Below are 27,261 nucleotides of genomic sequence, written 5' to 3' on the forward strand. Positions count from 1 at the left end.
GTGCCCATTTGCAGCATGGATATGTGTAACCTCTGGCCGATGCTGTTGGGGCCTCCGTCCAAGTTGTGTAATGACAAAGCTGTGGGCGTAACTTGTTCATCCAAGTAAAATATTCGAAGTGAGCACTGCATTGTGAAGAAGATTCAGGTGTCATTACTGAGAAGCTGAGCGATGAGATCGCAGGTGGAAATGCATTATCTTGCTATCACACTGTGACAGCAAAATTATCCTATATAGGCAGCTGAACCTGGCTGTCATTAGGTGAATGGAATAATTACAAAACAGCACGCTAGACTGCCAAAAGCCGAAAGCAATATATATATATCTACACTTTTAGCAGACAATGTTTGAGACTAGTCCAACTTCATCACGCCCCGCGCTCGCGGCAGATTACGTGACCCGTTGACGTGAACCTCCTATCAAAACCCAGCACAGCCCACAGTCTGTTCAATGACCTTCACAGTCACCCGCGGGCCCGAGTCCCACAGTGACCTGTCGTGATCATGAAGTCAAACTGCTCAAGACTAATATAATTCCATCAAAGCAATAAGATAATGAAACACAGGAGACGTTCTCCCCTCGTTTCCGTCTCGTCTGCCCTCCCTCCACATACCCTGACTCTGTGTTTCGTAAGAGCTGCAGCGGCCGCTCTCAGTAGGCGATGAGCGAAGGGCACCTTGGGGAATTTTATGATCCATGACGAAGCTTCCGGGATCATTTTGGATGTATGCATGTGTCACTGCATATTAATAATGGCCTCCGTCTCATGAAAGCGCCGGCACACCTTCAAAAGAGATAATTTAATCTTCTCCCCACTGAGCCTCCCTCTCCTCTCTACGCCCGCTAATGCTTTCCGTCAGAACCCCAGTCAAAGGAGCCATCGCTTACGTTGCGCACCTTGGCTTTAAGAAGAAATGGGAAATGATAGTGGAAGTAAAGACAAGCAGGAAGGAAATAAGCCCCAGATTTAGAACACAGCTGCAGAAGATAAACAGAGCTGATGAAGAATCCCTTTTCTTGTCTTAATGGATGTAAATTGAGTGATCATATAATGCTACCAAGGAAATAACTGTTGAGGAAATTGACTTTTTTTTACCTCTCTGTGTTATCTATGCATCACTGAGAACCATACGCAGCCACTAAAGCCCCCCCTTATTAAAAATGACTATCTTGCAGTGCTCTTTTCTTCCTTCTGCCCCCGTTGTTGCACTGCAAACAAGCAAAAGAACAAGAGCAGGATGCTCTCAAATGAGCTCCGTGTGCCCTTTATCTCACAGAAAGATTTCATTCTCTTGAAAGAGCCGGCACCCCCGCCGTGAAACCAACAAACGAGGAGAGCATCGTTGGATCCTGGACTTGTTTGTGGGACGCCACAGTGAGCGCTGTCAAATCGAGAGCTGGCACTCATTATCCAGTGACTGCGCGACACACAAAAAAACTACCCAGCTGAGGAAAACTCAACCCCAGTGCGTCACCTAACGCAGCGCGATCCGATAATTGCAAGTAAAATCAAAGTTGTTAACCTTAGGTATTACAGTTGACGTGGTTGGAGCAGAGGAACCAGCTAACCTCTGTCCAAGGGGAGACGTCCCGCCATAAAAGAACTTCCATTATGTAAATAGACTCACCAACACATTCCCCGTACACCAATAAAAACATTCACCGCACTTAGCAGCCACATATTAGCACACATGATGACGCACCGCTGTTAAAAATAAGGCAACGTCAGTTTATGATGCCGGTGGCATGAAGAAGACTCATAAAGCTATTAACAGTCCATCTAAAGAGTAATAACAGAAAACAGCAAAGTCAGTGTCTAGAGCTGAAACAATGAAGCGATTATTAATCGATTGCTATATTAAACGTCAACTATTTTGATAATTGGTGAATCGGTTTGAAGCTTTTATTCATGACTAAAAAAAACATTTCTGATTGTTTTAGCTTATTAAATGTGAAACATTTCTGAAAAAATTAGTAAAACTGTGGTTTTTGGACAAAACAAGACATTCAAGAACATCGTCATTTCCAGGTTTGACAAACACTGATTAACGTTTTTTAAAGCTCCGATGAGCCGATAGAAATCTCTCCTCACTGAAGCTCTCGTCAGCCGCGCTGTTTCAGACTGAAATCTCACCCCCAGAAGACAGAACTGTGTTGTGATTGGCCAGCCAGAGAGGGCTTTCCCAACTGTCTTGTGATTGGCCAATACCTGAAGGTGACGTAATTAGAACACCAGCTCTCAGAAGCACAGCTCCCCCTCTGGAACGGTGGATGCACTGCTACTCATTATCAAAACATTGTTTTAACAATGTTTAAAAATGGCTTCATCACGACTCCCCGCCGCAGTCCCTTTAATGACTTTGACCCAGAGTCAGTAGACATTGTCACTCGTGAACTGACGTTCTGCGGTTCAATGTACGCAACCAGATGTGTCTGGATTAGGAGGATCCGCTGTTCAGGAGAAATGCTGTTTACGTAACCAGAACGGGTTTTTTCAGAGATCTCGCTGAGCCCGAGATTACAATAAAACCCAGCGTTCTCAGCAGTGGCTGAACTGTTTTATTTTCGAACCTTCAGGGCTTCATAAACGAGGTAATGGCGCAGATACACACTAAAAAAAACAGTGTTAATTGGAAAGTCCTTTCTATGGGAGCATTAATAACATGTTCTCTAATTTTATGGACCAAACGATTAATAGAGAAGTAAATCGACAGATTAATAGATTACTAAAATAATTGTTAGTTGCAGCTCTATCAGTGTCAAATGTTAAATAAGATCAAGTACAGATCTGCAGATGAATGCACATTCAGGCTAGAACTATTTAAATGTCGTAAAGAACACTAAGCATACTGACACAGGAACTGTGTTCAACTTAATCAACTAATCTGTAGAACATCATCGTCTTTGGTGCATCTCTGAGTACCAGTGATTACCGACAGCGAGTCATGTTTTCAAGTTGACAATGTTGTCCATTCATTTTCTTCCCGAGCTTTCAACACCATTTAAACTTGCAGCTTTTATTAAGGTTGCCAATAGGGAGGCCACTGCCTATCTGAGGAAAGCAGCACTTAAAACGAATGAGAGGGACAAAACAGGGACTATTTTATGTTCAGAGTATTTGGCAAAAAGGCATTTGCATTTCAAAAAAGCCTGAATAAACAGGCCAAACACAAGCCAAGAAATCTAATAACGGGCTTTGCAAATAGTGCAGAAGGACTTAAACGCTCTCTCTCTCTCACAAAACTGCTGTTGTAAAAATCAGGGGGAAATAATCTGCCGATATTCAATGAGGCCTTCACAGGAGACTGCAGAAAAGAAAATCTAATTTCTCTTAACCCTCTGTGAGAGAGCACTGCCTAATGGACTGTGTGGTGGATTGAGAATCTCATGCTTTTTATCAACCAGAGGTGTCACTACAGCGCAGGGAAGGCTCCGAAAATCAGAGCAGACTGCTACAGGAGTTCAGTGACGGATCTTTATTGACAAACCACCTCCTTTCTTCGCTTTCTGGGCAGTGGTGGAGAATGCTGAGAGGCTGTTTTCATAAGAAGGAAGCCTCTTTAAAATTCATGTCCTATATGTGAGAAAATACACTAAACATTGAGTGCAGGTCGATATAATCCTCTGAACAACACATATCAAAGCTTGAGCTGGTTCAGAATAACAATCCTTTCGTTTCTTATCTAAATCGGTGTGACAGTGAGAGATTTACACAGCTGATGCCATTTTAATACACATGTACATGTTTTTTTAAGTGTTTTCTTCAGCGTGTGTTCTGATTAATTAGCAAATCAGAATTAAAAAGGGAATGTTTTGTTGTTGCTTTTTAACTCATTGAAATACTACTACTATAAATAATAATAACAATTCATTTCCTGAGCGTCTGAAACCACTGTGGGCCATGCTACTAACAAGTGAGTGGGATAAAATGTTGTGATCGGAGTGAAGTTTAGATTTAGCACAATTTTAATTAAGACAAAGACATTCATGTGGAATCATTTTCCTCACTTACAGTTTCTTCATTGCTCTTTTTAAATCAATGAACTGAATTCATTATTTAAACTGTGTATCGTCTACTCTTAATTCCATCGTTTCCTGTACAAAAAAAAAAAAATCAAACCTCTGTTTTACCTTGAGCTGTTGTTGAGCACAGATCTCTGTGCATGTGTGACCGTGCGGTTTTGTGCCATATGTTAATGAGTTTGAGCGCATTATGTCATTAGACAGGGCAGTGAGCAATTTCCTCAGCTATTTCCCTCTTGCTGATTTAATGATGTTATCATCACGGTTCACTCCTACTTCTGCTGCAGCGACGGCGACTTGGACAAAAAGCCACTTAACGGCAACGCAAGTAAGTCGGAGGGCTTCTGCCTTTTGTTTTGCTTGCACGATTGTGTGTGTGTGTGTGTGTGTGTGTGTGTGTGTGTGTGTGTGTGTGTGTGTTTGTGTGTGTGAAAGATAGAGGGAGAGAGAGCAGCAGACGTAAACATACACGGATCCAAAGCAAAGCCAATGCAAGTGTGATCCCCGCTATCTCTATATGAATGGAATGCACAGCTCAGAGAGTGCCATTTTATTCACTCACATACCTCTCAGCAAGCCCCTGTTTGTGGCTGTGGTGAAATCCCCTGCTGTCTTTAAGGTTTTTCTCTTTTTTTTTTTGTTCAGTCGCCTCAGCACTCCTCAAGAGCACGGAGGAGGTGAAAGTGAGAAAGCCTCATCTGTCATCACAGTTTAGATCAGTGTCCTGCCCCCACGCCTGCTGCCTCCACACACCCATCGCCCTGCACCAAAACCTTAAGCAGCGTATTATGCAACTTAAAAAAAAAAAAAAACAAGGTCAAGGAATTATCCACAGAGAAATCATAGCAGATAAACAGGCGGGGAAGGGAAGGAGAGGAAGATAATTTTCCTCCACCTTCTTCTTTCCGCCTGTGCCCACAGCACTGTGTGATTCAGCGGGAGGTCAGACTGGTGGAATGAGGAAGAGCCTGGCCGGCAGCATCTAATGCATACAAATGTCTGTGGACACACATTAACAGTCAGACGCCCACAAACACAACATTGACACATACACACGTCGAACACCGACAGCTGCAGAGATCACAGTAGTTTTGGGACGCCGTGTGTGTGTGTGTGTGTGTGTGTGTTTGTGTGATCAGATAGGTGCATCACCGCCAAGGCTGATACTCAACCTCAGCTATGATTACACTTCCTAAACAAGGCATCCTCTTGAGTAAGAAACCTCGTTCTGATCCCTCGTTTTCATGCATTATTAATACGATTTCTGGTTAAAAAATATAAAATAAAAATAACCCCGGTGAGCTAAAAGGACACATTGCTCCTTCATTGCACAGGGGATTAACCATATAATTACTGTCACACAGAGGAGAGGTGTGTGTGTGTGTGTGTGTGTGTGTGTGTGTGTGTGTGTGTGTGTGTGTGTGTGTGTGTGTGTGTGTGTGTGTGTGTGTGTGTGTGTGTGTGAGCGACTTCAAAACAACCTGCAATCCCACAAATATTACCGTGAAGTCCCCGCTGCTTTATAAGGAAACAAATTACAGGAGCAGAAGATGAATGTTTAATGCTCAATTAGTCGAGGAAATTAATCAAACACTGAGAGTCTGCAGTTACAGTAGCGGCTCTATGTCGACGTACTTGGGCACAGCAGTGATTTGAGATAACGTGGGACATGCGAACATGCTAATAATAGGCAGATACCGTGCTCAAAGTATTTGTTCGGCAGGTTAGAAAGCGAATTAGCATGAGAACACATCACAGTGCAACATCTATTTGATCGTCTTAAAACTTATCAACAATAATGTTACATTCAATGAAGTCATGAAGCAACCAGGCGTTCACTCGTGTGAGGATTAACTGCTTTTATCCATGTTATATTACATTATTATTCTACTTGCTCACACTGGCATAGGATGATGAACGTGTATCGCTCTCATAAATAAATTCAAATTATCAGTCTTTGAAATAATAATCACAATCAGCAAAGGATGGGCAAGAAATTCCCAAAAAAATCAAAAGTGTCAAAAATACTGATAACAAAAAAGCAATTTAAGGATGCCATCTTATAGCCTGGGGAAACAACATTTATTCGTCACGCTTTTTGTTGACAAAACGTTGAAGAATAAAAGAGTAATTAATGAAATGACCAAGTAATTTGTAATCTGTAAATCTGTAATTAAAAAAATAATAAATAATAATAACTGCTGACCAAAATGGAAAACCTTGAAGTCTTGGACTGTTGACAAGACATTTGAAAACATGGCTCTGGAAATGTGTGGAATAGACTGTCACTATTCTCTGACATTTTAGAATTTATAATGAATAAAAAAAAAATGCATTAGCGGACCACAACCATGGCAACGCAGCAGCTCATTTCTAAATGTGTATCAATAATGTGACAGGATAGAAATCATTCGCCTGCTTAATTGCTTGCTAATGTTTACGAGTCGACTTACAGACATTTGTTGGTGTAATGAACGTTTGCAGAGTCAACAGCAAATGTTTGTCACTCTCAAACAACTGAACCAAAACATCAATCAAAGTTGAGTAGAGTAAAGCTCAACACTATACTGGTGTTAATGTTCAATTTCACCTGTTGGGAATCATTTGACACTTGGGATAACTCTATACGACACGCGTTTGTTTCTTCTTTATGGAATTTGTACGCAGTGAGCAACTTCCTCAGCTATTTCCCACGCAGTTGGTGAATTGTCTTTGAAATGGGGCATGAATGACTTCTTGCTTTTTCAGATCGACTTTTCGGTCAAAGTCGCGTCAACTTGTCGTTTGATGACATCTTCACATTGACACAGCGGAGGAACACAGCTATACAACAATGAGCGACTTTCATTAAAGCTTTCTGTCACATTGTCAATATGTATAGTAAAGTGCAAAAAGATTCAACATGCCTTCTCAAAGACATTTAAAGGGGACATATTATGCAAAATCAACTTTTTAATCATTTAAATCCTTATATTTGGGACTCTGGGGGTCCTATCAGTCGGCTAAGTGTGAAAAAAGATGACTCACTCCTGTTTTTGTGGTCCTCCTCAGTCTAAGTACAGGAGATAAAACACTCAATGTTGACTTCCGCACTCATTGGGACGTCACAATGCGCAAAATTCATGGAATTGTTGTCTCGCGGAGCTCGGCTTTGTCCGTAAAATATGTGAGAGTGCTCACTAGAGCAAAGTTCGCTAAAAGTTCTATTCTTGGCTCCACAGTGCAGCACAGAGTTCTACACAAACTTCCAGCCTCAGAGGATTTATCTGTCCAGTGGATACATGTTATATATGACAGCAATGTGCCTGCTAGAGCCTGCAAATGATCACTTTTCCAAATGCTAACTGTTAGCTCCCAGTAGCCTCTGTGGCAGATGTCATTTCCTGTCCCTTAAGTTTTGTTTTACTTTTTTTAAGGTAGACCTTTAAGGTGGACCTAAAGAGATACTACTTAACAGAGTGTTCTGAACAGGGCTGTTTTGGCAGAGTGATTGAACTGCTGTGGTGCTTCATCCTTTTGGTATTTTGACCAAAGCATGTCCCAGACATGTTCATTAGGACACCAGGGAACTAGTTTAACTTGGAGAAATAGGGTATAATATGACCCCTTTAAACTAAACATAGGCTAATTCCGTGAATTTTCAGGTAATTTTAAGTGCACAACATAAAGTGATTACGACCTCACCACCCTTCTCTAGCCCCCCCAATCCACTCATCGCAAACCCCCACACCGAAGCGCATCGTCCCAGTTGTAATCATTCCTACGGCCAATGGACTTGATGGCCACATCCAACCCCAGTTACACACCCCCACAGTACTCACCCCCTCTAACCCCAGTGCAGTGCAGTGACTCTACATATTGAACTTGTGTACACAAGCGCACACAGAGAGAGGAAAAAAACAACATGCGACTCGTCGACTCCTGACACGACTTGTCAGCCTGTGCAACTGACGTCCAAGGGTCGACAAATTGGCTTTTCTGTTAATGCCCTACTTTGAAATTACTTAGTAAAGATGGGTTATTAACAGCTTCATAGTTTAAAAGGTCCAAAATGACTGTATTGGACTGATATCTGTATCAGTACTTGTAGATACTGAAGTCTGTGATATCAGTCTCAGTATCGGACACAAGAAAAGTGTTATTGTGCCATCCCTATTTGACACTAGTTACTTTTGAGCACCTGCCCCACAGCTGTTTTTTAAGCTCAAAAGGGACAATAATCAGCTCTACCCAAAATAACTGTGCCTACAAACTCTAAAAGTCTTAAGCAGAAGAATTGTGGTGATCACAACGTGTATCCTACCCTCATCTGTATGAGTCCCGATGGCTGCCATGCATGTGTATGGTTGTGTCATTACATGTTAATGGCTTTCCACGGATGCTACAGCAGAGCAGAGAGACGGAGGCTGTGATGGAGAGAACAGGGAACCATTTGATGTTTGCCAGTTGAAAGAATAAGCCTTCCTTTGGGTTGTGCTTTCCACTGAGGCACGCTGGGATTGAAAGAGCGCTTGCCCAGGGCTAAAGGAGATTTTTGGTGGGCGTCACACATCCAATTACCTCGGTAGCATCAGAGAAATCCACAGGGAATGCACACACAAACAGAAAGATACACATTCACTTGAGTGCGCACACACACACACGAATGCATAAGACACCCACTGCAGGAGGCTCTCACTGCATAGGGGGGCGCAGCCAAATATCACTATTCAGATTCTGCAGTATCGGCCGCTGTGGAATTCATGAATATTATCAGCATGTACTGATATGAAGCTTATGGTATAAATATGGATAGAAATATGGAAACACCACCCAGGTTCCACCTCTTTGAAAAGCATTATTAATGAATACAGAGAAGCTATTACTGGATTTGCATGGCCTCTTCTGATGAGCCCAGAGGGTGTGTGGATCCACTGATGTGTGGAGGTTTATTGGTGCATTTCAAGGCAGTTTCAAAGTCTTCTGTTCTGTGGCAAAAGCTGGGATTTCAATGATTTGGTCTCCCTGCTGCAGAGGCAAGAGTTCAGCCAGAGCAAACTCATTTAAAACACAGCAGATTTAGTTTACCAAAACCTACAGAGGTTAATAACTTTAAAGCTGTAGTGCATAAGTTTTAAATATGAACAAATGTCCATTACATTAAGACAATTTTCAAATGAGTTCCTAAAAGTGGATAGTTTGATTATGGACATGGATTCCTAGCGTTCTATGCACAGTAGTGCCAACTAGGAGTGGGAATCTTGGCATCTCACGATTCAATTAGGAAACTATTACCGATGCATCCTGAATTGATGCATCTTGATGCACTTTCAATCAGTCTTTTGAAAATCTTTGTCTCACTGTGCGATCACTCACCCACCGCTATTTATAACAACAGAGCGTTCGTAACGAGAAACAAGAGTTTAACTCATTTCCATTATCATTCATTAAACTAAATGAAATGTGCAAACTGGGAAGTTACAACTGCATTGTAAAGAAGTAACATCCTGAATCACAATTCACATATTTAAGAGAAAATGTTAACTGAATTGTGCTTTTACGTGCAGTATGTTTAACAGCTCAACATCATTAGCATCTGTGTGGCTCTCATGCATTGCTCTTGTTTGGAGCACATGTGCCATTAGCCTCAAGTCATCCGTGATAAAGTGTGCACTTTTCGTGGCGTCTATTTTACATCATTTAACATAGTCCACGCCTGAATCGCGATCTAAGAATCAAGGTTTTTCCAACCCCTATAGCCAACTACTTTCTTAGTAGCCAAAGCCAGCCTGAAAAGTCACTATTTGTTACCAGGACTCGCCATATGCCAATGAATCACACTGTCGTTTCATATCGGCTGAGTTGAACCTAAGCCATTCTTTGGCTATATTTACATATGTAAACTGATTGAAAAGATGGAAAGTTAAAATCTGCACAATGCCTTTGTCGTGTTGATGATTAAAAGTGAAACTGAATGGTAAAATAAGACGAAGAGACTTCTTCTCAGACACTTTTACTTGGATGAACGACTAGTGAGTCATCATATCTTTCAGTAATATCAAGTTGTATGTTTTTATGACTGTAGTTAGTGAAGTGGTTAGTACTTGCCTTTGCAGCAAGAAGACCTGGGTTTGAGACCTGGACGGAACAAGGGTCTTTCTGCACGTTTGCATGGTTTTCCCCCGGTTTCCTCCCACAGTCCCAAAACATGCAATAGGGGATTAGGTAAATTGAACACTCTAAATTGACCATAGGCGTGAGAGTGAGGGTAGAATGGTCGTTTGCCTCCATGTGTGGCCCTGTGAGACTAGCTGACTGTACCCCACCTATCGTCCTATGTCAGCTGAGATTGGCACAGCACCCCCTTGCGACCCTCATGTAGAGGATAAAGCAGTAGAAAATGGATGGATGGACGGATGGATATGCACCATAATCAACAACATTAGTGATGCTCAAACCTTGCTAAAGTTTCTGATCTTAAAGAATATGGTCAGAGTAGGCCTGGGCTATATATCGATTTTATCGATTAATTCGTGTTTTTTGTTCCGGACGATTTAAAAAATAAAACATTGATTATTTTCTCCTCTTACTACGGCGCACCTTTTGCCCTCGGGAGCTTCCGTGCAGAACCCCCCCCCACTTGTTTCCCCTCCGGAGATGGACGGATGCACACATAACACGGCTACCGCAAACATGTGAGAATTTTGTTCCCAAGAAAGGACTAGTATCTTTAGTGATTTGGAACTGGTTTGGGTTTGCGGCATCAGACGTGGAAAAGGTGACTGCACGCTGCAAAGTTTGTTTAAAGCCCATTTCAACAAAAGGCAGTAGCAAAAGTAGGGACAGCATCGCTGATTGCGAGCGCCAAGCTACCACTGTATGCGACTGTATATCAGTCTTTGCTCTGATGACCTCCAACACAAGGATCAAGCCGAACAGTGTCGAAGTGTAGATCATTTAAAAATATTTAACAGTCCCAAAAAGTGGGTTAATCTCCGACAATTACCTATTATAAATGGTATGGAATCTCAATATTTAACACAGTAGTCAGTAGCGACTGGCATCACGCTGTTGCTGTAGTCCACAGACATGGAGTGTGTGCTACAGTCATGGAGGAGTCATGGAGGACGTCATGCATTTACACATAGTACATCATGTGAATATTTTTTTGTCTTTAGTAAAAAAAAATCGATTGAAAATCTATTTTTTTATAAATAAATCTGGGATTTTATTTCTAAGCCATATCCCCCAGCCCTAGGTCAGAGGTTGTGTGGTTCCACATTATTTTAAGAATCTATAGTAAATCTCTGTGTTTAATATAAAGTGTAGAGGCAACACAGAGTGTGCATCCAGTGAGTAATTAATTGTGCTTGTTGAGGGACTGGCACAGTTGTTCCCAAACAATCAACTATAGATTGAGTATTGACCTGCAGTTTTACAGTCAACCTTCATCCAAACTGAGGTTAAAGAATAAAATCCATAGCCAATCTGCCAGTCAGCCATAAGAAAACAAAAGTTGCTGTTGTTTGTTAAAGTTTTTTTTTTTGGCTTAGCACACAGGACTTTGATTAAAGACCAAGAGCCGACTTTTATAAATTCTACTCTTCTAAACTTATGTTTTAGCAATTTTTTCTAGGTAATCGATGAAGGGTCAATGGAGAGGTTTAACAAAGCCATTCCTCATTTTTATTACTATTGAGACGTCTCAATTGTTCAGAAACGATGCCACTCCCCGAGACGTTTGGTACACACCCAGAAACAAAGGAGTAATAACACTGCATGCAAGGGAAGAGGACATCAAATGAAAGGAAAATGTGGAGAAGCAGAAATGATGAAAAAGGGCACGAGGTCAGCTCACGCTGTGAATGTGGCATTTGACGAGGCCCCCCTCAGGCTTCAGTCATCTTCAAATGAAACACATCTAACTGACATGAAAGACAAGGGAAAAGGACCACCAAGTGTGTGCCTCTCTCTGTAGTCACATTTAGAGGCATGTGAGGGATCACGGAATCACGCCTAACTGAATTTTTCTGTTTTGTTGGACGACGTGATGTGGTCTGAACACGTGTAACAGCCCCAAACATCACAAGATATGATGAACTGGAAATTAATTTAGGAAAAAAAGAATTCCAGACTTCCAACCAGGGCCCAATGCTGCATATAATTAAAAAATTTTAATTTGTGACTTGTGTCCACATGAAGTCTTTATAATGACACCATTTACCTTTCAAGCAAGGACACTTGAAAACAAGAGACTGATTAAAGATAAATAAATAAACCCCAGTCCATAAATAGTGGATGTGAGCATCTGCTAAGGCCAGAGGAGAATGATCCAAATCTAGTGAGAGTTTCACTCAAGGCAAAAAGCGTGGGCTGTTTGTGGCAAGTAAAAAGCTCTCCAGAGCACACCTCATGGACAGCTAATAAATGAAGGCTAAATCATAAATTAAAAGCGCATGCACCGGACCGTGAGGAGACTCGAGCAACATATCAACAGTTTTTTCGTTGTTTTTGCTTGCTTGTTTTTGTTCTCTGCAGCGGCTGCAGTCGTTCCGACGTCCACAGTGTAAGAACGCAGTTTATCTCCAGGTAAAATGAATCGCAGCAGCCGAAATAAAGACAAGACGGGGAGAACATCTGCATTAAATCTCTAAATCTCGCTCTGAGATTTCCTTTCGCCCACAGAGTGAATGCGCTGTGGAGAAGTGCTTTGACTACTCCAAGATAACTCTGCTTACTTTGCCATGGGAAGCCATTAACTGACAGTGCACGGCTTGAAGTTATCCCCATGGGTGTAACAGCCTCTAAGGATATTCTGTGTCTGGCAGAGAGATGAAGAGAACATGACGCTAAAGAGATTAGCTATTACATGGTGAATTTCTGTTGGAAGAATATGGTTTTGAGAGACTATTGAGGGATAAAGGGACAGAAAAATAATGCAAAAAAAGGACTCGACAGGAGTCCCTTTCAGGAAACCTATGAGGTTTAGTAAGTGTAAAACTAAGTGTACAAGTGCATCATATGTACGCAGGCACTTTGAGGCATGTTCAGCATCCATGATGAGTCTTGCTCAGATGGGCTGACGTGTGAAAACGTGTGATAAATTGCTACACTTTCCTATCCAGCAAACCGTTGCCCTAGATAGATGGAGGGGGAAAAAAACACACACACACACACACACAGAAAATGGGTGCACATGCTCCCACACTAACACAAACTGCATGCTCATCTGTGTCAAAATTTCACAGTGCCTCTGCAGAGGCACTGCAAAACTCCACAGTCAGTCTGCCAGCAGGGGAATGAGAGGAAAGGGGGGGGAGGAAAAAAACACAGCGTGGATATGTGTGTTCTCTGCATGGATGGGTGGGGTGAGGATGTACTGCTATGATGCTAGTTTATGCTGAAGTGTCTCTATGTGAATCTCCCCCTGATGTCTGTCTGTGTGGCATTTGAAGATAGAGACTATCAGAGATGTCGCCGTCATCACATTCATTTCACCACTGTTTGTACTTGTCAGAGAAAGCTCGAGCATCATTTGCTAAAACGTTAAGTAGGGTCCTGCAGTCACCTCACACACGGCAATAAAATGGTGGTGATTTTCTGGAGAAACACATTTAGCTTCTCTCCCTGCCGAAAACCTTTCTGCATCCTATGCCTCACATCTTCACAGGAATCTCATCTGCTCTCGTGCCCAGTTGTAAGGCTGCTGCTGCTGCTGGAACGAGCTTTGCTTTCTGCAATCACTTCACATTTGTTTCAACGACTGATTTGCTGGCATGTAAAAGCATGTGCAAGTAGGTAGGCAGTGAGGGAGGACTGAGCGATGGAGGCAAACAGGGAAGTCAGAGGATGTGCAATGCCAGGCTCACATACTGTCACCATGACAACAGACATCACTTCACAGGAGCTGCACTTAGGATGCCTGTGTGGGCTGAAGTGACATAGTTGAAGGTTGGCATTAGCCTCTTGTGGGTGCCACAACATACCAATCCTCTACTGACTTGCTTTTTGGTTTTTTTCTTACACACTTCTGCCAAAAGACGGCCCGTAACTCTTGTCAGCTACCTACTAGGGTTGCTGGGGGATTTGTAATTTGTGTGTAAATGCAGGGCCTGTCAGTTTCGCTAATCTATGATGCATTAATTGACTGAAATGTGTAAGGCAAAACAGGAGGAGACGTTCATAGCGAATGAGGCCCTTTCATCACTTGCGTCACTTTGAAGCCGGCAAGTACGTATAATTCTCTGTGACTCGAAGCGTTGCAAATCATGATAATGAGAATTTAAGATACAGCAACACACTACGAACATTAGCAAGTGCATTTAAAATATCCCATACAGGCACTGATGCTTGATAATGCAACGCTAGCGCACAACCCGAGCTGATGCTCAACACGCACATTTACAAAAGAAGTGTTCTCACAGTGAAGTCTTACATGTACACTAATTAACATGTTATCACATTAGCCGTGAAGTAGGTATAAGGGCATGAGCTTCATACGACAATTGGTCGGGCCTCTCCAAAAGCATAAATGAAACCATTTCCTCTCCTATTGCACACATTATAAACACATCTGTTCTTATCAGCATTCAGCATGTGCAGCGGCTGAGCACCTTGCTCTCTGCAGCTGGCCTTGTTTATCATGTAATGCATGTAAGAGGCATGAAGCCATAATAAAAGGATGAATGTGTATTGTGAAGAATGGGCAGTTAGAGGAGGGAGGGAGGGGGGTGTTGTAGAAACTAAAACACATGGTGTATTGCAAGGACTTTAATGAGTGCATGATGTATCTGTGAATGCGTGGTTATAAATTGTGAGGAAAATGTAAAACTACACTGTGAAGCATGGCTCTGACTCATGTGAGCTATGGCTTTTTTTTCCCTCGACTGTCTCAGTTACAATTCCTATTATTGCACCAGATCCCTCGCCTTTTAGAATTTTAAGTCATGTCTATTAAACTATATTTACACTGATCAGACAGGTTTTCCATGCTATAAAAAGATGGGCGGAATTATTCTGGAATATAATCTAATTGTCGTTTTGCTGCTGGATGTTGTAATATAGTAAGTCAATTCAATATCCACTGAGTAATAGATTTAAAATGTTCATTATAACATGAAAAAATAAGAATTATCTCGATGATGACACTGCAAGGACGAGAACTTAGAGATATTAATCATTTCCGACGTGTATGAATATTATTAGACTTCAATTATTGACTAATTGTGTTGTTTCAAATGTTCAGCCCTGATATACAGATAATTTACTCAAGATCAATTAGTTTCACCCTTTTTTATAGCTAGATTTTTGACACTGGTAAAGCACAGGAAGCATAATGATGATAGAAAAATGTATGACTGTTTTAATATATACAACAGAAATGAATCATTTAAATGGACACAGCATGTGCGGTTACGAATCAGAGGTTACAGACAATTTCTTGTCTTTGTCCTTTACTTGCGTATTGACTTCAAGGTACTTTAAAGGTAGTTTAAAAGCTCAGTCCTGTGCTTCACTCAGTGCAGTCTTTCATTCAACATGCTTTGTGGCAGTGGTTTTGCAGCACAGAGCAGACAGGAGGTGAACCGCTGCGGTCGCAGTCACATGGTCATGGTCGGCACCAAGAGGCCTTATGAATACAGGCTGCCCTTGTAAATGAGATTTCATCCTGCAAGTATAACATTAGTCCATATTAGAGCCCAGCAGTCACTCACTCACCCTTTGGAAAAACAGGAGGCCACAGTTTGCTCACGAATGAGGACGTAAAACCACCAACAACATCATGATATTACAGTTTGTTATCTGTTACCTATACAGACAAAGACAAATATCACTTTTTCTTTCAATGTTTTATCCAAGGGATCTAAGATAGCTTCAGAGTTGGACCATCTGTCTGTCAAAATCTGTTAATTAACATTATTAAATCACTACAAATAAAAACCTTGCTGATGTACAAGGAAATTTAGAGCAACAGTCTCACTCCACACATCTGAGGCCAAACTAGACTTCATTAAAAGTACAGAACTGCTTTTGATTCTAAATCAACCAAGGCGCAAGGTTGGCCCTGACACGTACCTGAATGAGACTCACTAAATTAATGACGACAAACTCATTAGCAGCAGCTTTCAGTCCTCAACACTGTACAGAGCAGGACAAGTAGCTCTGGGTTTGGGGATGTGGGCTTAACAGATGAAACAGCCAGCCAGGTTACAATAAGCTTCTTTGGTCCGCAGCAGGGATTTGGCCTGGAATGATCCAGAGGTAAACTGTGTTCCCGAACTCATCCAAATCCTCACAGTGGAAGAAGAAAAGTATTATAACTCTTCATGGTGTGTGGAAAAATAGCCAAAGCTGTGTTATACTCTGGCAAAAACGCTGGCGTGTTGATGATTTTCGTTCAGTGGTGCTCCACCGCTGCTTGATGATTGAGCGCTTGCTGCCAAAATGTTCCCACAATCATTAATATCAATGTGCGGCTAATGTTTATCACTCATAACTTGCACAAGTGAGCACCAGAAGCTGCAAATCAGAGTACAAAAGACAAAAAACTAATAATCTACAATGACTGCTAAGCTACTTTATTGACCTCCACTAGGAGGTATATGTCTGTCTGTCTGTTCGTCTGTTAGCAACATAACTCTAAAAGTCGCAGACGGATTTGGATTAAATTTTCAGGAAATGTCCGCTATGAGACCAAGAACAAGTGATTCAATGTTGGGCGTGATTAGTAGACACTATCACTATTTGTATCACTATTTTGTGGAGGGCTTAGCTGCCTTGGCGAAGGTCTTTTCTAGTTTAAAACTATGTTGACTTAAACAAATACAGGCCACGCTGTTGTTCATGAACAACAAAAACACAACAACACTGCTACTGAAAATACTTCTAGAAACATCAAGGGGAAAACCTCTGCATGCATATTGGAAACATATTTATTTCATCACAACTGTGCATGACTTCATATTTGCTTTGAACAATGCAAAACAAAAAAGAACAGAATTAGGTATTTTTTCGTGAAAACACCAGCAACTCTAAAGCTCACATCTCCATTTTCCATTCCGTTTGCCACCAAACTATACAGCCGTGTCTTCCAAAACAGCTAAAGGAGGCACCATAAACAGACAGGCTTCATGAAGTCAGCGAAAACTGCCCTGATGACATCATAGTGATGTCACTGGGCTTTCTTTTTGAGCTTGTCCACTCGCAGTGAGGACATCTCTGCTCAGCAGGTTTTCAGAAGTTTTATGCAAACTTTAATGTAATAAAAACGCAGCCGTTTAACCTTAACCACATTCCATAGGAGTATTTAAATTCAAGAGTCAAACAATATCACGTGAATACAAAGAACAGTAGAGTGCCACAGACTAAGTTCAAACACACTCCCTGCTATGTATGTTCAACCCCGGTCTCAGGAGACTGGGTCCAAAGAGAACTGACATTCACTATGATTAAATTGGTGCTATCTGGAGCCACACCCAGGGGTATGCAGTAATCCCTGATGTGCGCCGCGCTGTGTTTTACTTCAGCGCGTTACTGCTTCTACCCCAGCTGTATATCCTAATTTGTCTCTGGTTGAAGCACATATACTGAAGACATCCATGGGGCGGTCCCCGGGGGATACGGAGGAAGAGACAGACAGAGGAGCGAGACAGACGGGGAGTGGAAGGGAGGAGAGGAGATAGAGTTATCCACGGTCTCATTACGGTGGGGAAATGTGAGGGTCCCGATCCAAGGGAATGATGAAGGACTCTGTGGAGGAGGCCTCTGAGAACCAACAAAGACGGCTTTAGTTTCACTGGCAGAATGCATTTGCATAGCTTAGAAGCCAAAGCGTCTGAACCGGGGCTCATGAAAAGAAACCCCAGCAATTGCTTGGACTTCAATGCAAACGAGAGGGAATGAGGGAGCGAGAGGGAGAGCGAGGGAGAGAGGTGGGAGAAAAAGCAAGCAGTAGGAACTTTTGCCTCTTCAGTGGCATAACATAAAACAAGATCAGGAACATCTGCACATCCCATCGAGGTTGTCGCCGTCTGACTTTGATGCACAGGGAACACACTGAAGGTATTTCATCGCCAGATAAAGTAACAAACTAAGAAGCATTTCCATGGCATCATAATAATCATGTTCAATTGTAGCTGTGTGATATTATTATTTAGTGCAGTTTGATTGTCAGCAGCATGACGCAAAATGTCATGTCGCCGGAAACATCCTGTGATATTTCCACTGGCTATGGCTAATGGATACTGGCCAATAAGAGCATCAAACAAAAGGAGGACAAAAAATTGAAGAAAACATAAGGACAGGGGAGTGAAGGAGTGCAACAGATGTGCTTGAGAGTTGTTTCTTTTACTTGTGGCCTGGAGTCATGGAGGGATGACTGGCCTTCATCAATCCTGCTTAATGACTCTGGCAGCACCACTTAACACACTAGTATGCAATTTCTTCATTACTACATCATGATTCCACCATTTAGTTTGCAGCAATGATGTATACTGATGCTCTGGGGTTTCAAATAATTGCTGAAAGTCTCATTTTCGCGAACCGTCCCCATTCATCTGCTGCCGGGTTAATTTGGCGATCAGGGAGGCGAAATGATGTATGGTGCTTTGAACGTACCAAAAAGGATACGCTGGAATCTGGCGGTTCTACTGAGACATGTCTCACTGTGGGGGGGGAAAAAATGGCGATGCCCATCGCTGCTCTGTAGTTTCAAAGGTATCAAGTGTGCAGTGCACTCAGTGGTTGTCCCTCTATAAAACCTGTTGTGAAACTCCACCATTTCTAAGTAACTGGCACCATTAAATGTTATCTTCTCAAAGACTTCATTTATTCAATCACACATTCACTGCCTTTCACCTGTGGTGCACAACATTCTCACTGACCCCAAACCCCCCATGTCGAAACCCGGCAATGAATACAATGGGGGGTACACAGCATGAATACAGATTCCTGTCACTATTAATAATAAATGTTGACTTTTGAACCGTGCCATTTTCATTCAGAGCACCTCTCTTGAGTAATGCTCTTTGCCGTATGCGTTAAACATGAGGTGTATAAAGGATTTCACCTGTGGATCCTTGGCATTGGCGAGAATGTGATATACAGTATAGGTTTTGAGTCATAAACACGGCCACACTGTATCTATCCATCTACCTCCACCTCTTTCCCTATCTGATCAAAACATACAGCAGCAGCAGGAACAGAAAGGACATATTCAAACTCTCCCTCAACCAAGGACTTTACAGGACTGAACCATAGCTGCCAAAAATATTGATGGAAAGAAAGTGGGTGACTGTGAGCAAGGGAATCCTCAAGCTTCATCTTCTACTGCTGACATAGGGCATAGAGTACACCCTGGAAAGGTTGCCAGTCCATCACAGGGCCACATAGAGACAAACATCTACTCTCACACTCACATCTACAGTCAATTTAGAGCGTCCAATTTGCCCAATCCTCAAATCTGAAGGTTTTCGGACAGTAAGACCCCAGGTCAAGACTTCTAACCCCTACACCAACTGTGTGGCCCTGAGCACAATCACACAGTTTAAATACTCAAACAATTATTCAGTGCCACTGCTGCTCTAAGCCTATCAGTCCACATGTGCCACAAATGGCAACACCACATTGAGCATTATGGGATATGAGTCCCTCTAATGAGCTTGCATCTTCATCTGCACACACAGGGTGTTGCACACCGAAAACGTGCTCACACTAATAATCCAAAGCTTTGATCTGACATTCATGTGATCGGTTTGTATGCTTAGTTACGTCCCTGTGTCCCCCGAGTATTGTGCTCCTCTTACAGATACTGATTCCGGAGATATGCATTTGAGTGGAGGCAATATTTTCTTGATATATGCATATATGTTTAATGAGATGTCAGGTCCTCTGGTTAATGCACAACATGGAGGATTTCACCAACGCTTAACAACGTTACCTGAAGGACATGCATACACCGATCAGCCACTTCAGTAGGATAACTGCTTGTTAATGCAAATATCTAATCAGTAAATCACACGACGGCAAATCATTACATCTAGGTGATTTAAACGTGGCATCGTTGTTGGTGCAAGGACTGACTGGTGTGAGTATTTCAAGAAGCGCCGATCTACTGGTTCACAGAGAAAGGTCCAAAAAAGAGAAAACATCCAATGAGCAATAGTTCTCCCCACAATAAAAACTCACATAACTGTTATTAAGTACACATAACACCAACAGAAATGGCTGATAAGTGTAAAAGCTGCATCTTAGACTGCTGAAGGGTTTGAAGATGAGGTAAAGAGGGAGGAGCCGAAACTGTTAGGACTGCAATCAATGATGAATTGATGGTTAATCGATTACTTTTTTTTTAATAATAAAGACAAGTGCTCTGTTTTTACAGCTTCTATAAGGCATAAATGTTCAGTGATCAGTGATCATGTGAACTATGTGGACGTAAGATATCTGGTGAGAAGACTTTATCAATATCTGATATCAGTATCGATTTATATACCAAGGCTGTGGCATCGGTATTGGATATGAAAAAGTGGCATTGAGCCATTCCGAGAAGTAAAATCCATATTGTTTTATGAATAAACAAATAAGCAGTGATGCTACAGCTGTTCTGCTGACATGTGCTGGGGTTTATTATCTTATTCAATTCCTCTCTCTCTCTCTCTGGAGCTAAATAATGGGGAAAAAAGTGGTGCATGATGGGTCAGGAGCAGCTCCATGACTGTTCCTGTCATGCTCACAGTAACCTTTCATTGCTACTTGATTTCACACTCGCAGAGAAACACACCAAGGTGACAAAGATCTTTTCAGCACTCGCTTGGCAACTACTTCTGGATCACACCATCCCCACATCTTCATTTGATCTCACATTCACCAAACAATCTCTGCTTTGGTCAGAGTCACTGCCACTGGTGACAGGTCAGAGCTACGCCTCAAGGTTCCCTCCCTGGTCCCAATGTTTGAGAACATGAATCATTACTTCCTCACAGTGCTGCTGCTGCTGCTGCTGCTTCCGCTGTTGCTACTGGGAGGATGACAATTCACGGGAGACATCATCTGTGCCACTGGTTGCACAAGCAGACAGGGTAAGAGACGGAAATGTGTCTAGTGTGTGTGGGAGGGAGAAACGGAGACAAATCCAAGCACACGAACACAGGAACGAAGAGGTAGACGGCTCGATCAACCACATGAAAATCCTTCATGGCTCTGCGTGCCAAATGTGACTGCTCAACAGACTGCGGCCCCTCTATTAAAGCACACATTTGGCTTAATGTGACGCGAGTGATCTCAACCTTTTCAGTGATATGGTTGGCAGATTACATGTATGTGTTTAACCAGTGCGAGAGGCTCCAGGCGTCAGGGCAGATCTATCAGGTTCCTGTGTGTTCATGTATGAATGTAACCTACTAAATTTAGCCGCCTCACTAACCATCCTGAGTGATGGATTGGATGATAAAAGGAGCCGTGCATGATTGGCTGCACACAGGATTTGCTGTATAACCTCAGGGTTACTGAAAACTCTCAGTCAAACATGACATTCAGACCTGCTTGTTCACCTTTGCAGGGGCTCATGCTGCACGCTCTTATTTATTTATTTTTATGGGAATCTTTAAGTGAATCGGATTGCAAATGTATGAGCATCACTGTTCTTACAAGGTCATGATCACATCAGTTTCAGGGGAGCATATACTCACCATACACTCCTTGGCAGCGGATGCCCTCCACGACCAGTGCCAGCAGCCCCAAAACACACACAATAAGATCCATCCTTTCACGTTAATCTCTGCATATCCAGCTCTCAACGGCAAGAAGTCCTCTCACGGGAGATGAAACCGAGCTGAGGTGCATAGACACAGCGCGGTTCTGCTCTCTACCAATTCAGTCTCGGTACACACACACACACACACTGTAAAGGTATTTATGTATGCAGGAGGCAAACAAATTCAGGTAGGGAGAGAAGTCAGGAAAAAGGCGCAGCGCTCGCAGCGCAGCTACAGAGAGCCCCGCGGCGGATGTGGAGAGGCAGTGGGCTGCAGAAAGCCCGGCCTTAGAGCAAACAGCGACCTCTCCTCGCCTCCAGGTTGGCTTCGTCCTCACAGAGAAACCGTGTGTCTTCGGCAAAGAGCTACGAAGCTGCAAACCGAGGAGGCGCACAGACGCTGTTGACTGCGGGCGGACGGAGGCTCGGTACCCACGGACATTGCCTAAATTCCGGCTGTGGTCACGGCTCGCTCCGCTGCTGCTGCTGCTGTTGATGCATGCTGTCAAAACGAAGCCATCACCTCTGTTGTCACAAAAAAACAGTGCGGTTTAGATTCTCGGTGGATAAAGTGATGAAGACTGCTGCTGCTGCTGCTGCTGGCGATGCTACAGTGTGCGCTCTGCTCTCACAGTCACATCACGACTGCAGCCCCGACGCTGCTCAGCTCATCTCCGCCGCTGCCAAAGACAAGAGGGAGGGTCCAGTCCAGACTGATGTGGGAGCGATGGATCGTTTCCTCCTCAGGAGAAAGAAAGAAAGAAAAAAAAAAGGTGTCCGCTGTATGACACCACTTTTCTAATGAATTCACGCCGACGGTGGGAGCCGGATGTGCCCGCCGTGCAGCCAGTAAAGCATCAGTCACGTTGCGCAATACGTGCTACGGAGACCGAGTGGCACCGCAAACGGTCAGCGGCTACGTCAAAAGAGGTGCGTGGCTTCCAGCGCTCATCTGTATGGGAGGCTTCGCTCAGCGTCAGGGAAGGGAGGAGAGGTGCAGCTGTTGGATGCTGAGGAGGAGGAGGAGAGAGGAGGAGGAGAGAGGAGAGAGGAGGAGGACCACTGGAATTCAGGAAATCAAGCTGAGACAGACCTTTGCCATCAGCACTTTACTCCTGAGTCATGTTTGTATTTACCATTATAGGCAAGTTGAGATGTTTGTCAGCTGCGATTTTCCTTTCCATTGGCTTGGTAGAGTCTATGTTAGTGCAAGCAAACACTGCTGCTGCTGCTACTGCTGCTGCTGCCTCAGGCCTTCATGTTTTTTGCAAACTTTTTTTTTTGCAATCCATAACTTTTAAAGTTTCTTAAGAGGGACAGTAGGCCCTCGAGGGTCCTACTGGCAGATCCACTGGCTCCTGCAAGAAGGAGGGGGGGAAAACATACATTTCACCATATCAGTTTTGTCATATTTAGTAACCGGAGCTGTCTCAGTTGAAGAACATTCAGTGGAGGACAGCCTTGACTCCAAAATATGGAGTCAAGACAAATAACTTGCATCATACTCAGGATGTAAGAAAATGGTGAAAGACACTGAAATATATGGTGTGAAAGAGTATAAATTCTTTGAAATGAAATTCTTAGGAAATAAGCTTGACAATAATAGTATCCCAATACATGACAATATATCAATCCATCTTCGCTGTATCGGGATATGTAGCCACACTTTTGCCAACCCGCAATTATATTGTTCAGTTGCCGTCCTCATTCTGTTTCCTGTTGAAGTGTTTGGTGATAATATCACTAGCGGACAGGCTCTAAAAAAACAAAAAACAAATTGGACTGTAGTGGTTTCCTAGCAACACGTTCCACTGTGAAACCTATACTTTTGGGACAAATGGAGATCAGTGTCAAGAGCCACAGCTTGATCCGCCATCAAACAAACAGCAAAAGGCATGCGCCGGTGACTCAACATGCAATTAGATACAACTGTGATTGTGGCAATTAATAGTGACAAATTCCTCCACCCATCCAGTTCACCCTCCCACCCCCAACCCTAAAACAAACAAAATCTGTTTTATTAAAAATGGTTAATAAGCAGCATTTCTTTCTCACTCCATTAAAATACCTTAGAGTTCAGCATCAGTGACATGGTTTTAACAGGTCAGAGTTGATATTAACCATAAATTCAAAGTCAAACTCTCTTTCACTTGTTGCCTCACGACCATTTGCAGCACAAGGACTGACCTTAAATGGCTTTCTCCTCTGCAAGGAGAAGGGACTGCTTGAGCACCAGTGGGTGGTTTGGCGCCCTCTACAGGACTACATTAAATCAATCCATAATCATGCAGTCATTCACTCGCAATGTTCTATCATTGTGATTGCACATGCTCACTGATGACATCAAGAATTGTTCTTATTTACCCGATTAAATCACAACCATTGTCTGAAAATATCATAATATCTGATATCTATCCGCAGGTAAGGACTTTGTGGAGCAGAGGAGTAAAATGAGTTTAGCCGAGTTCATATTTGATATAGACTCATCTTAATTTAATTTTAAAGTCTAAATGATTCATCCACCCATTTGAGACCGTCATTAGTCCTTGAAAAAGGGAGAGCCACTGTAGAACCTCTAATAATTTAAAATGATCCGGAGCGTATTTTATGCAAAAAAATAAAAAATACTACTCTTGTTTTGTAGCTCTACAATTTTATATTCTCCTAAATTCAGGGTGTTTTTTTCTCACTTGCTGTCGTTTTCACTCTCTGCCTGTGAGAGTAGAGGAACATCTGTTTGTGCAGGTGCAGGAAAAATGCTCATTTAATTTCCAGGTAAATAAAAACAAATCTCCATTAAGCAAGTCATTTAATTTGAAGTGTTAACTTGAATGTTCTGCTTTCATAATTATGAGTTTGTCTACTTGTTTATTCACCGTCTCTTTTACATACTATTGTCATTTCAGACCTCGACCACCTGACCTGCACTTCCTCATACTCACCTGCTCAGTTGTTCCCCACTTTGTCTTCATCTCTCGTATATTTACCATTTTATTTGCACTTGCTCTTGGCGAGATTGATGTTTGTGTGGCTCAGTTTTTGCTTTCCTGTTTTGGAGAGTGTTGTTTGACAGTTTGTACTTTGATTTTGTTTGATTTTATATATATTTTTCGCCCCGAAATAAAGACTCTTTACTTTTACAGCTGCCTCTGAGCAGTGCTCTGGGGTCCCTCGTCTGAGAACAGTGACAGCTGGTTATTGCTGATGTGAAATGGTATAATTTATTTTAATTACCTACATCAATGCAATAGTGATGTTTGATATTTCCAAGAAAGATGAATCAATATTTGGACATAATTAAAGCATTCTTTTGATTCCTTTTGTTGTGTTTATTTTTAACACTGTTTTCACAGTTACAGAGCTCATATGAATTGTAAAGTCCATGTGGATGGATGAATGGATGATGCATTAAAAACACAATGAAAAGCCACACCCAGGCATTTAAAAACATTCCTAAAACACACCAACCAAAGACCAAAGAAAACACTTACTATTACTTGAACAATAAGACATTAACTCAGTGAATAAATGTGATATTCATACAATATTGAATGTATATTATGCCAACAGTAGAAGGAACCCAGAGGCTTGAACTACAAAGCAAGTAGAGCCCAACAAATTGAATGTTATTAATGTGAAAACACATATTCCAGGCTTAAAGTTACAGTTGCAAAATGTAGAAAGGTTACAGAAAAAAAACTACAGTCTGATAATACTCCCAAATATGGTCTTAGACGTACAACACCAGTCTTAATTCTCTTGGCCGTAATCCCGGTCATGTCAGACGGATTTGTGAGAAAATAAAAAGCATATATGAAAACTTAAGAAGGCTCGCAAGCCTTTGTTAATCAGTGTTTGCTGTAGGATGATGTTGCCGCTGACATTGCTGCTCATTCTAGACACTAGAGTACATGCAAGCTCAGGAGCTGGTCCTCAACAATAAGAGGGAAACTTATATTAAAAAATAAATCATCAAGGCAAAGCTAAAGGTCCTTGCTGGTCACTTAACACTGTCCTCCTAAAATACACTTTCTCACAGTTCCATAATGGGATTTTCTTCAAATGGTGATGCCATTTTTAATGAAAATTATTATTCTCCATCTTGAAGTATGGGAAGTTACCACATTGAAAAGTGCATCACCATTCAACCTAAAAGGTCACAGGAGTCATCTGTTAGTTTTCATAGTTTTTACCTGCATCATTAAATGGTTGAAAACTATACCTTTCTACATGGCTAAGTAATAGATCACTGAAGAGGCTTCTTTGACGAGCAAGTATCCCAACCATTAGACTTCTCAGTGTATTTTACACCAAACTAGCAGATGTGAAAAGATGGCTCAGACTATGGTCTGCACCGACTGATCAAAATCTAGTCCAACCAAAACAGATGGTTTCAGTCGGGCTCAAACTGAGCCATGGTTTGGTTAATTTGCAGTTTGAAAAGAAAGTGGACTCTCTGAGCAATTTCAGGAATTTCTAAATCAAGATACAAGAAAAGGATTTGGAAGAGAAGCAATAACAAGTCGTGGAACTACGGTCACTTCCTCCAACGATATGGCCACCGATAATTTACTGCAACGTTTGAGTGATGTTCCATCAAGAACTGTGTCTTAATTTGGTGATGTTGATCGTAGTACCATCATGATCATCAACAGGCCATTTTCTCAAAAGGACAACAGGGCAAATGATAATAAATACTTCTGCTTGCTCCTAATATTGCATTGTGAAACTAAAACCACATCAAATGTACACAACAATGTCATGAACCTCGATTGACCTCCTCTTTATGAAAGTAAGATATAACAAATATGACAGGTTAATGCCAACGTACAGTAAATATTTACCCTAAAAACTCAACTCTACAGTACAGTAAGTAGTAACACTATTGTGTGTGTGTTCTTTGACGCTACCAACACTGGCTCTACTTTTGCATCATCCAGCCAATATGGGCCAGAGTGAGAGACGACTTGAGAGGAAGCACAGATTTTAACTCCCCATCTGTCTATAGCGGAGACGTCTGCTCCCCCCCACCAACACCACCCTCCGCTCCCCTTCTACTTCCCTTCATATTCAAAATGTCTAATGCTCCAACAGTGCATTGACATTAGGAGAAATGCAATTATGAAGCCCATTGTGAGCAAAGAGTTTATGCATAGCATCATGATGGGTTTTATGAATATAATATGCCCTCACTACTACTGTAGCAGAAGCTGTATGACATTTCATAAAATGTATTCAGCCATAAAATTTACGACGTGTTGTATGAAACTAGACAATTTGCCATTTAGGCAATCCAGCCTGGGCTTTGCATTCATCTCTACAGACAGCGAAGACCTGAATGACGTCAGAGTTTAATACGAGTGTGCATCACGATGCGTCTAAATGCGAGTGCACGAGGAAGAACATGAGAGGGTTATGGCTTTGGCACTCTGACAATATTCTGCTCTGGCTGTCATCACACATGAGCAAATCTCAAATGGAAAAACATGTATTTTTTCCATCTCACT

The 27,261-nt window shown here is 42.1% G+C and overlaps 1 protein-coding gene across 1 annotated transcript in view; it reads right to left on the reverse strand.

Moving 5' to 3' along the window:
- Positions 1-21,794, reverse strand: part of LOC310935101 (MAM domain-containing glycosylphosphatidylinositol anchor protein 2) — a gene marked incomplete at its 3' end in the record, with an annotated part of 167,480 nt that extends 145,686 nt beyond the window's left edge. Inside the window, exon 1 of the mRNA XM_083898940.1 lies at positions 21,690-21,794. Within this exon, the coding sequence (XP_083755066.1) occupies positions 21,690-21,762 (73 nt within the window). The 5' untranslated portion in view covers positions 21,763-21,794. The remainder of the gene's footprint in view (positions 1-21,689) is intronic.
- Between the last annotated feature and the right edge of the window lie 5,467 nt (positions 21,795-27,261).

Source organism: Microchirus variegatus (assembly GCF_963457635.1).
Source record: "Microchirus variegatus genome assembly, chromosome: 12".
Taxonomy (NCBI): Eukaryota; Metazoa; Chordata; class Actinopteri; order Pleuronectiformes; family Soleidae; genus Microchirus; species Microchirus variegatus.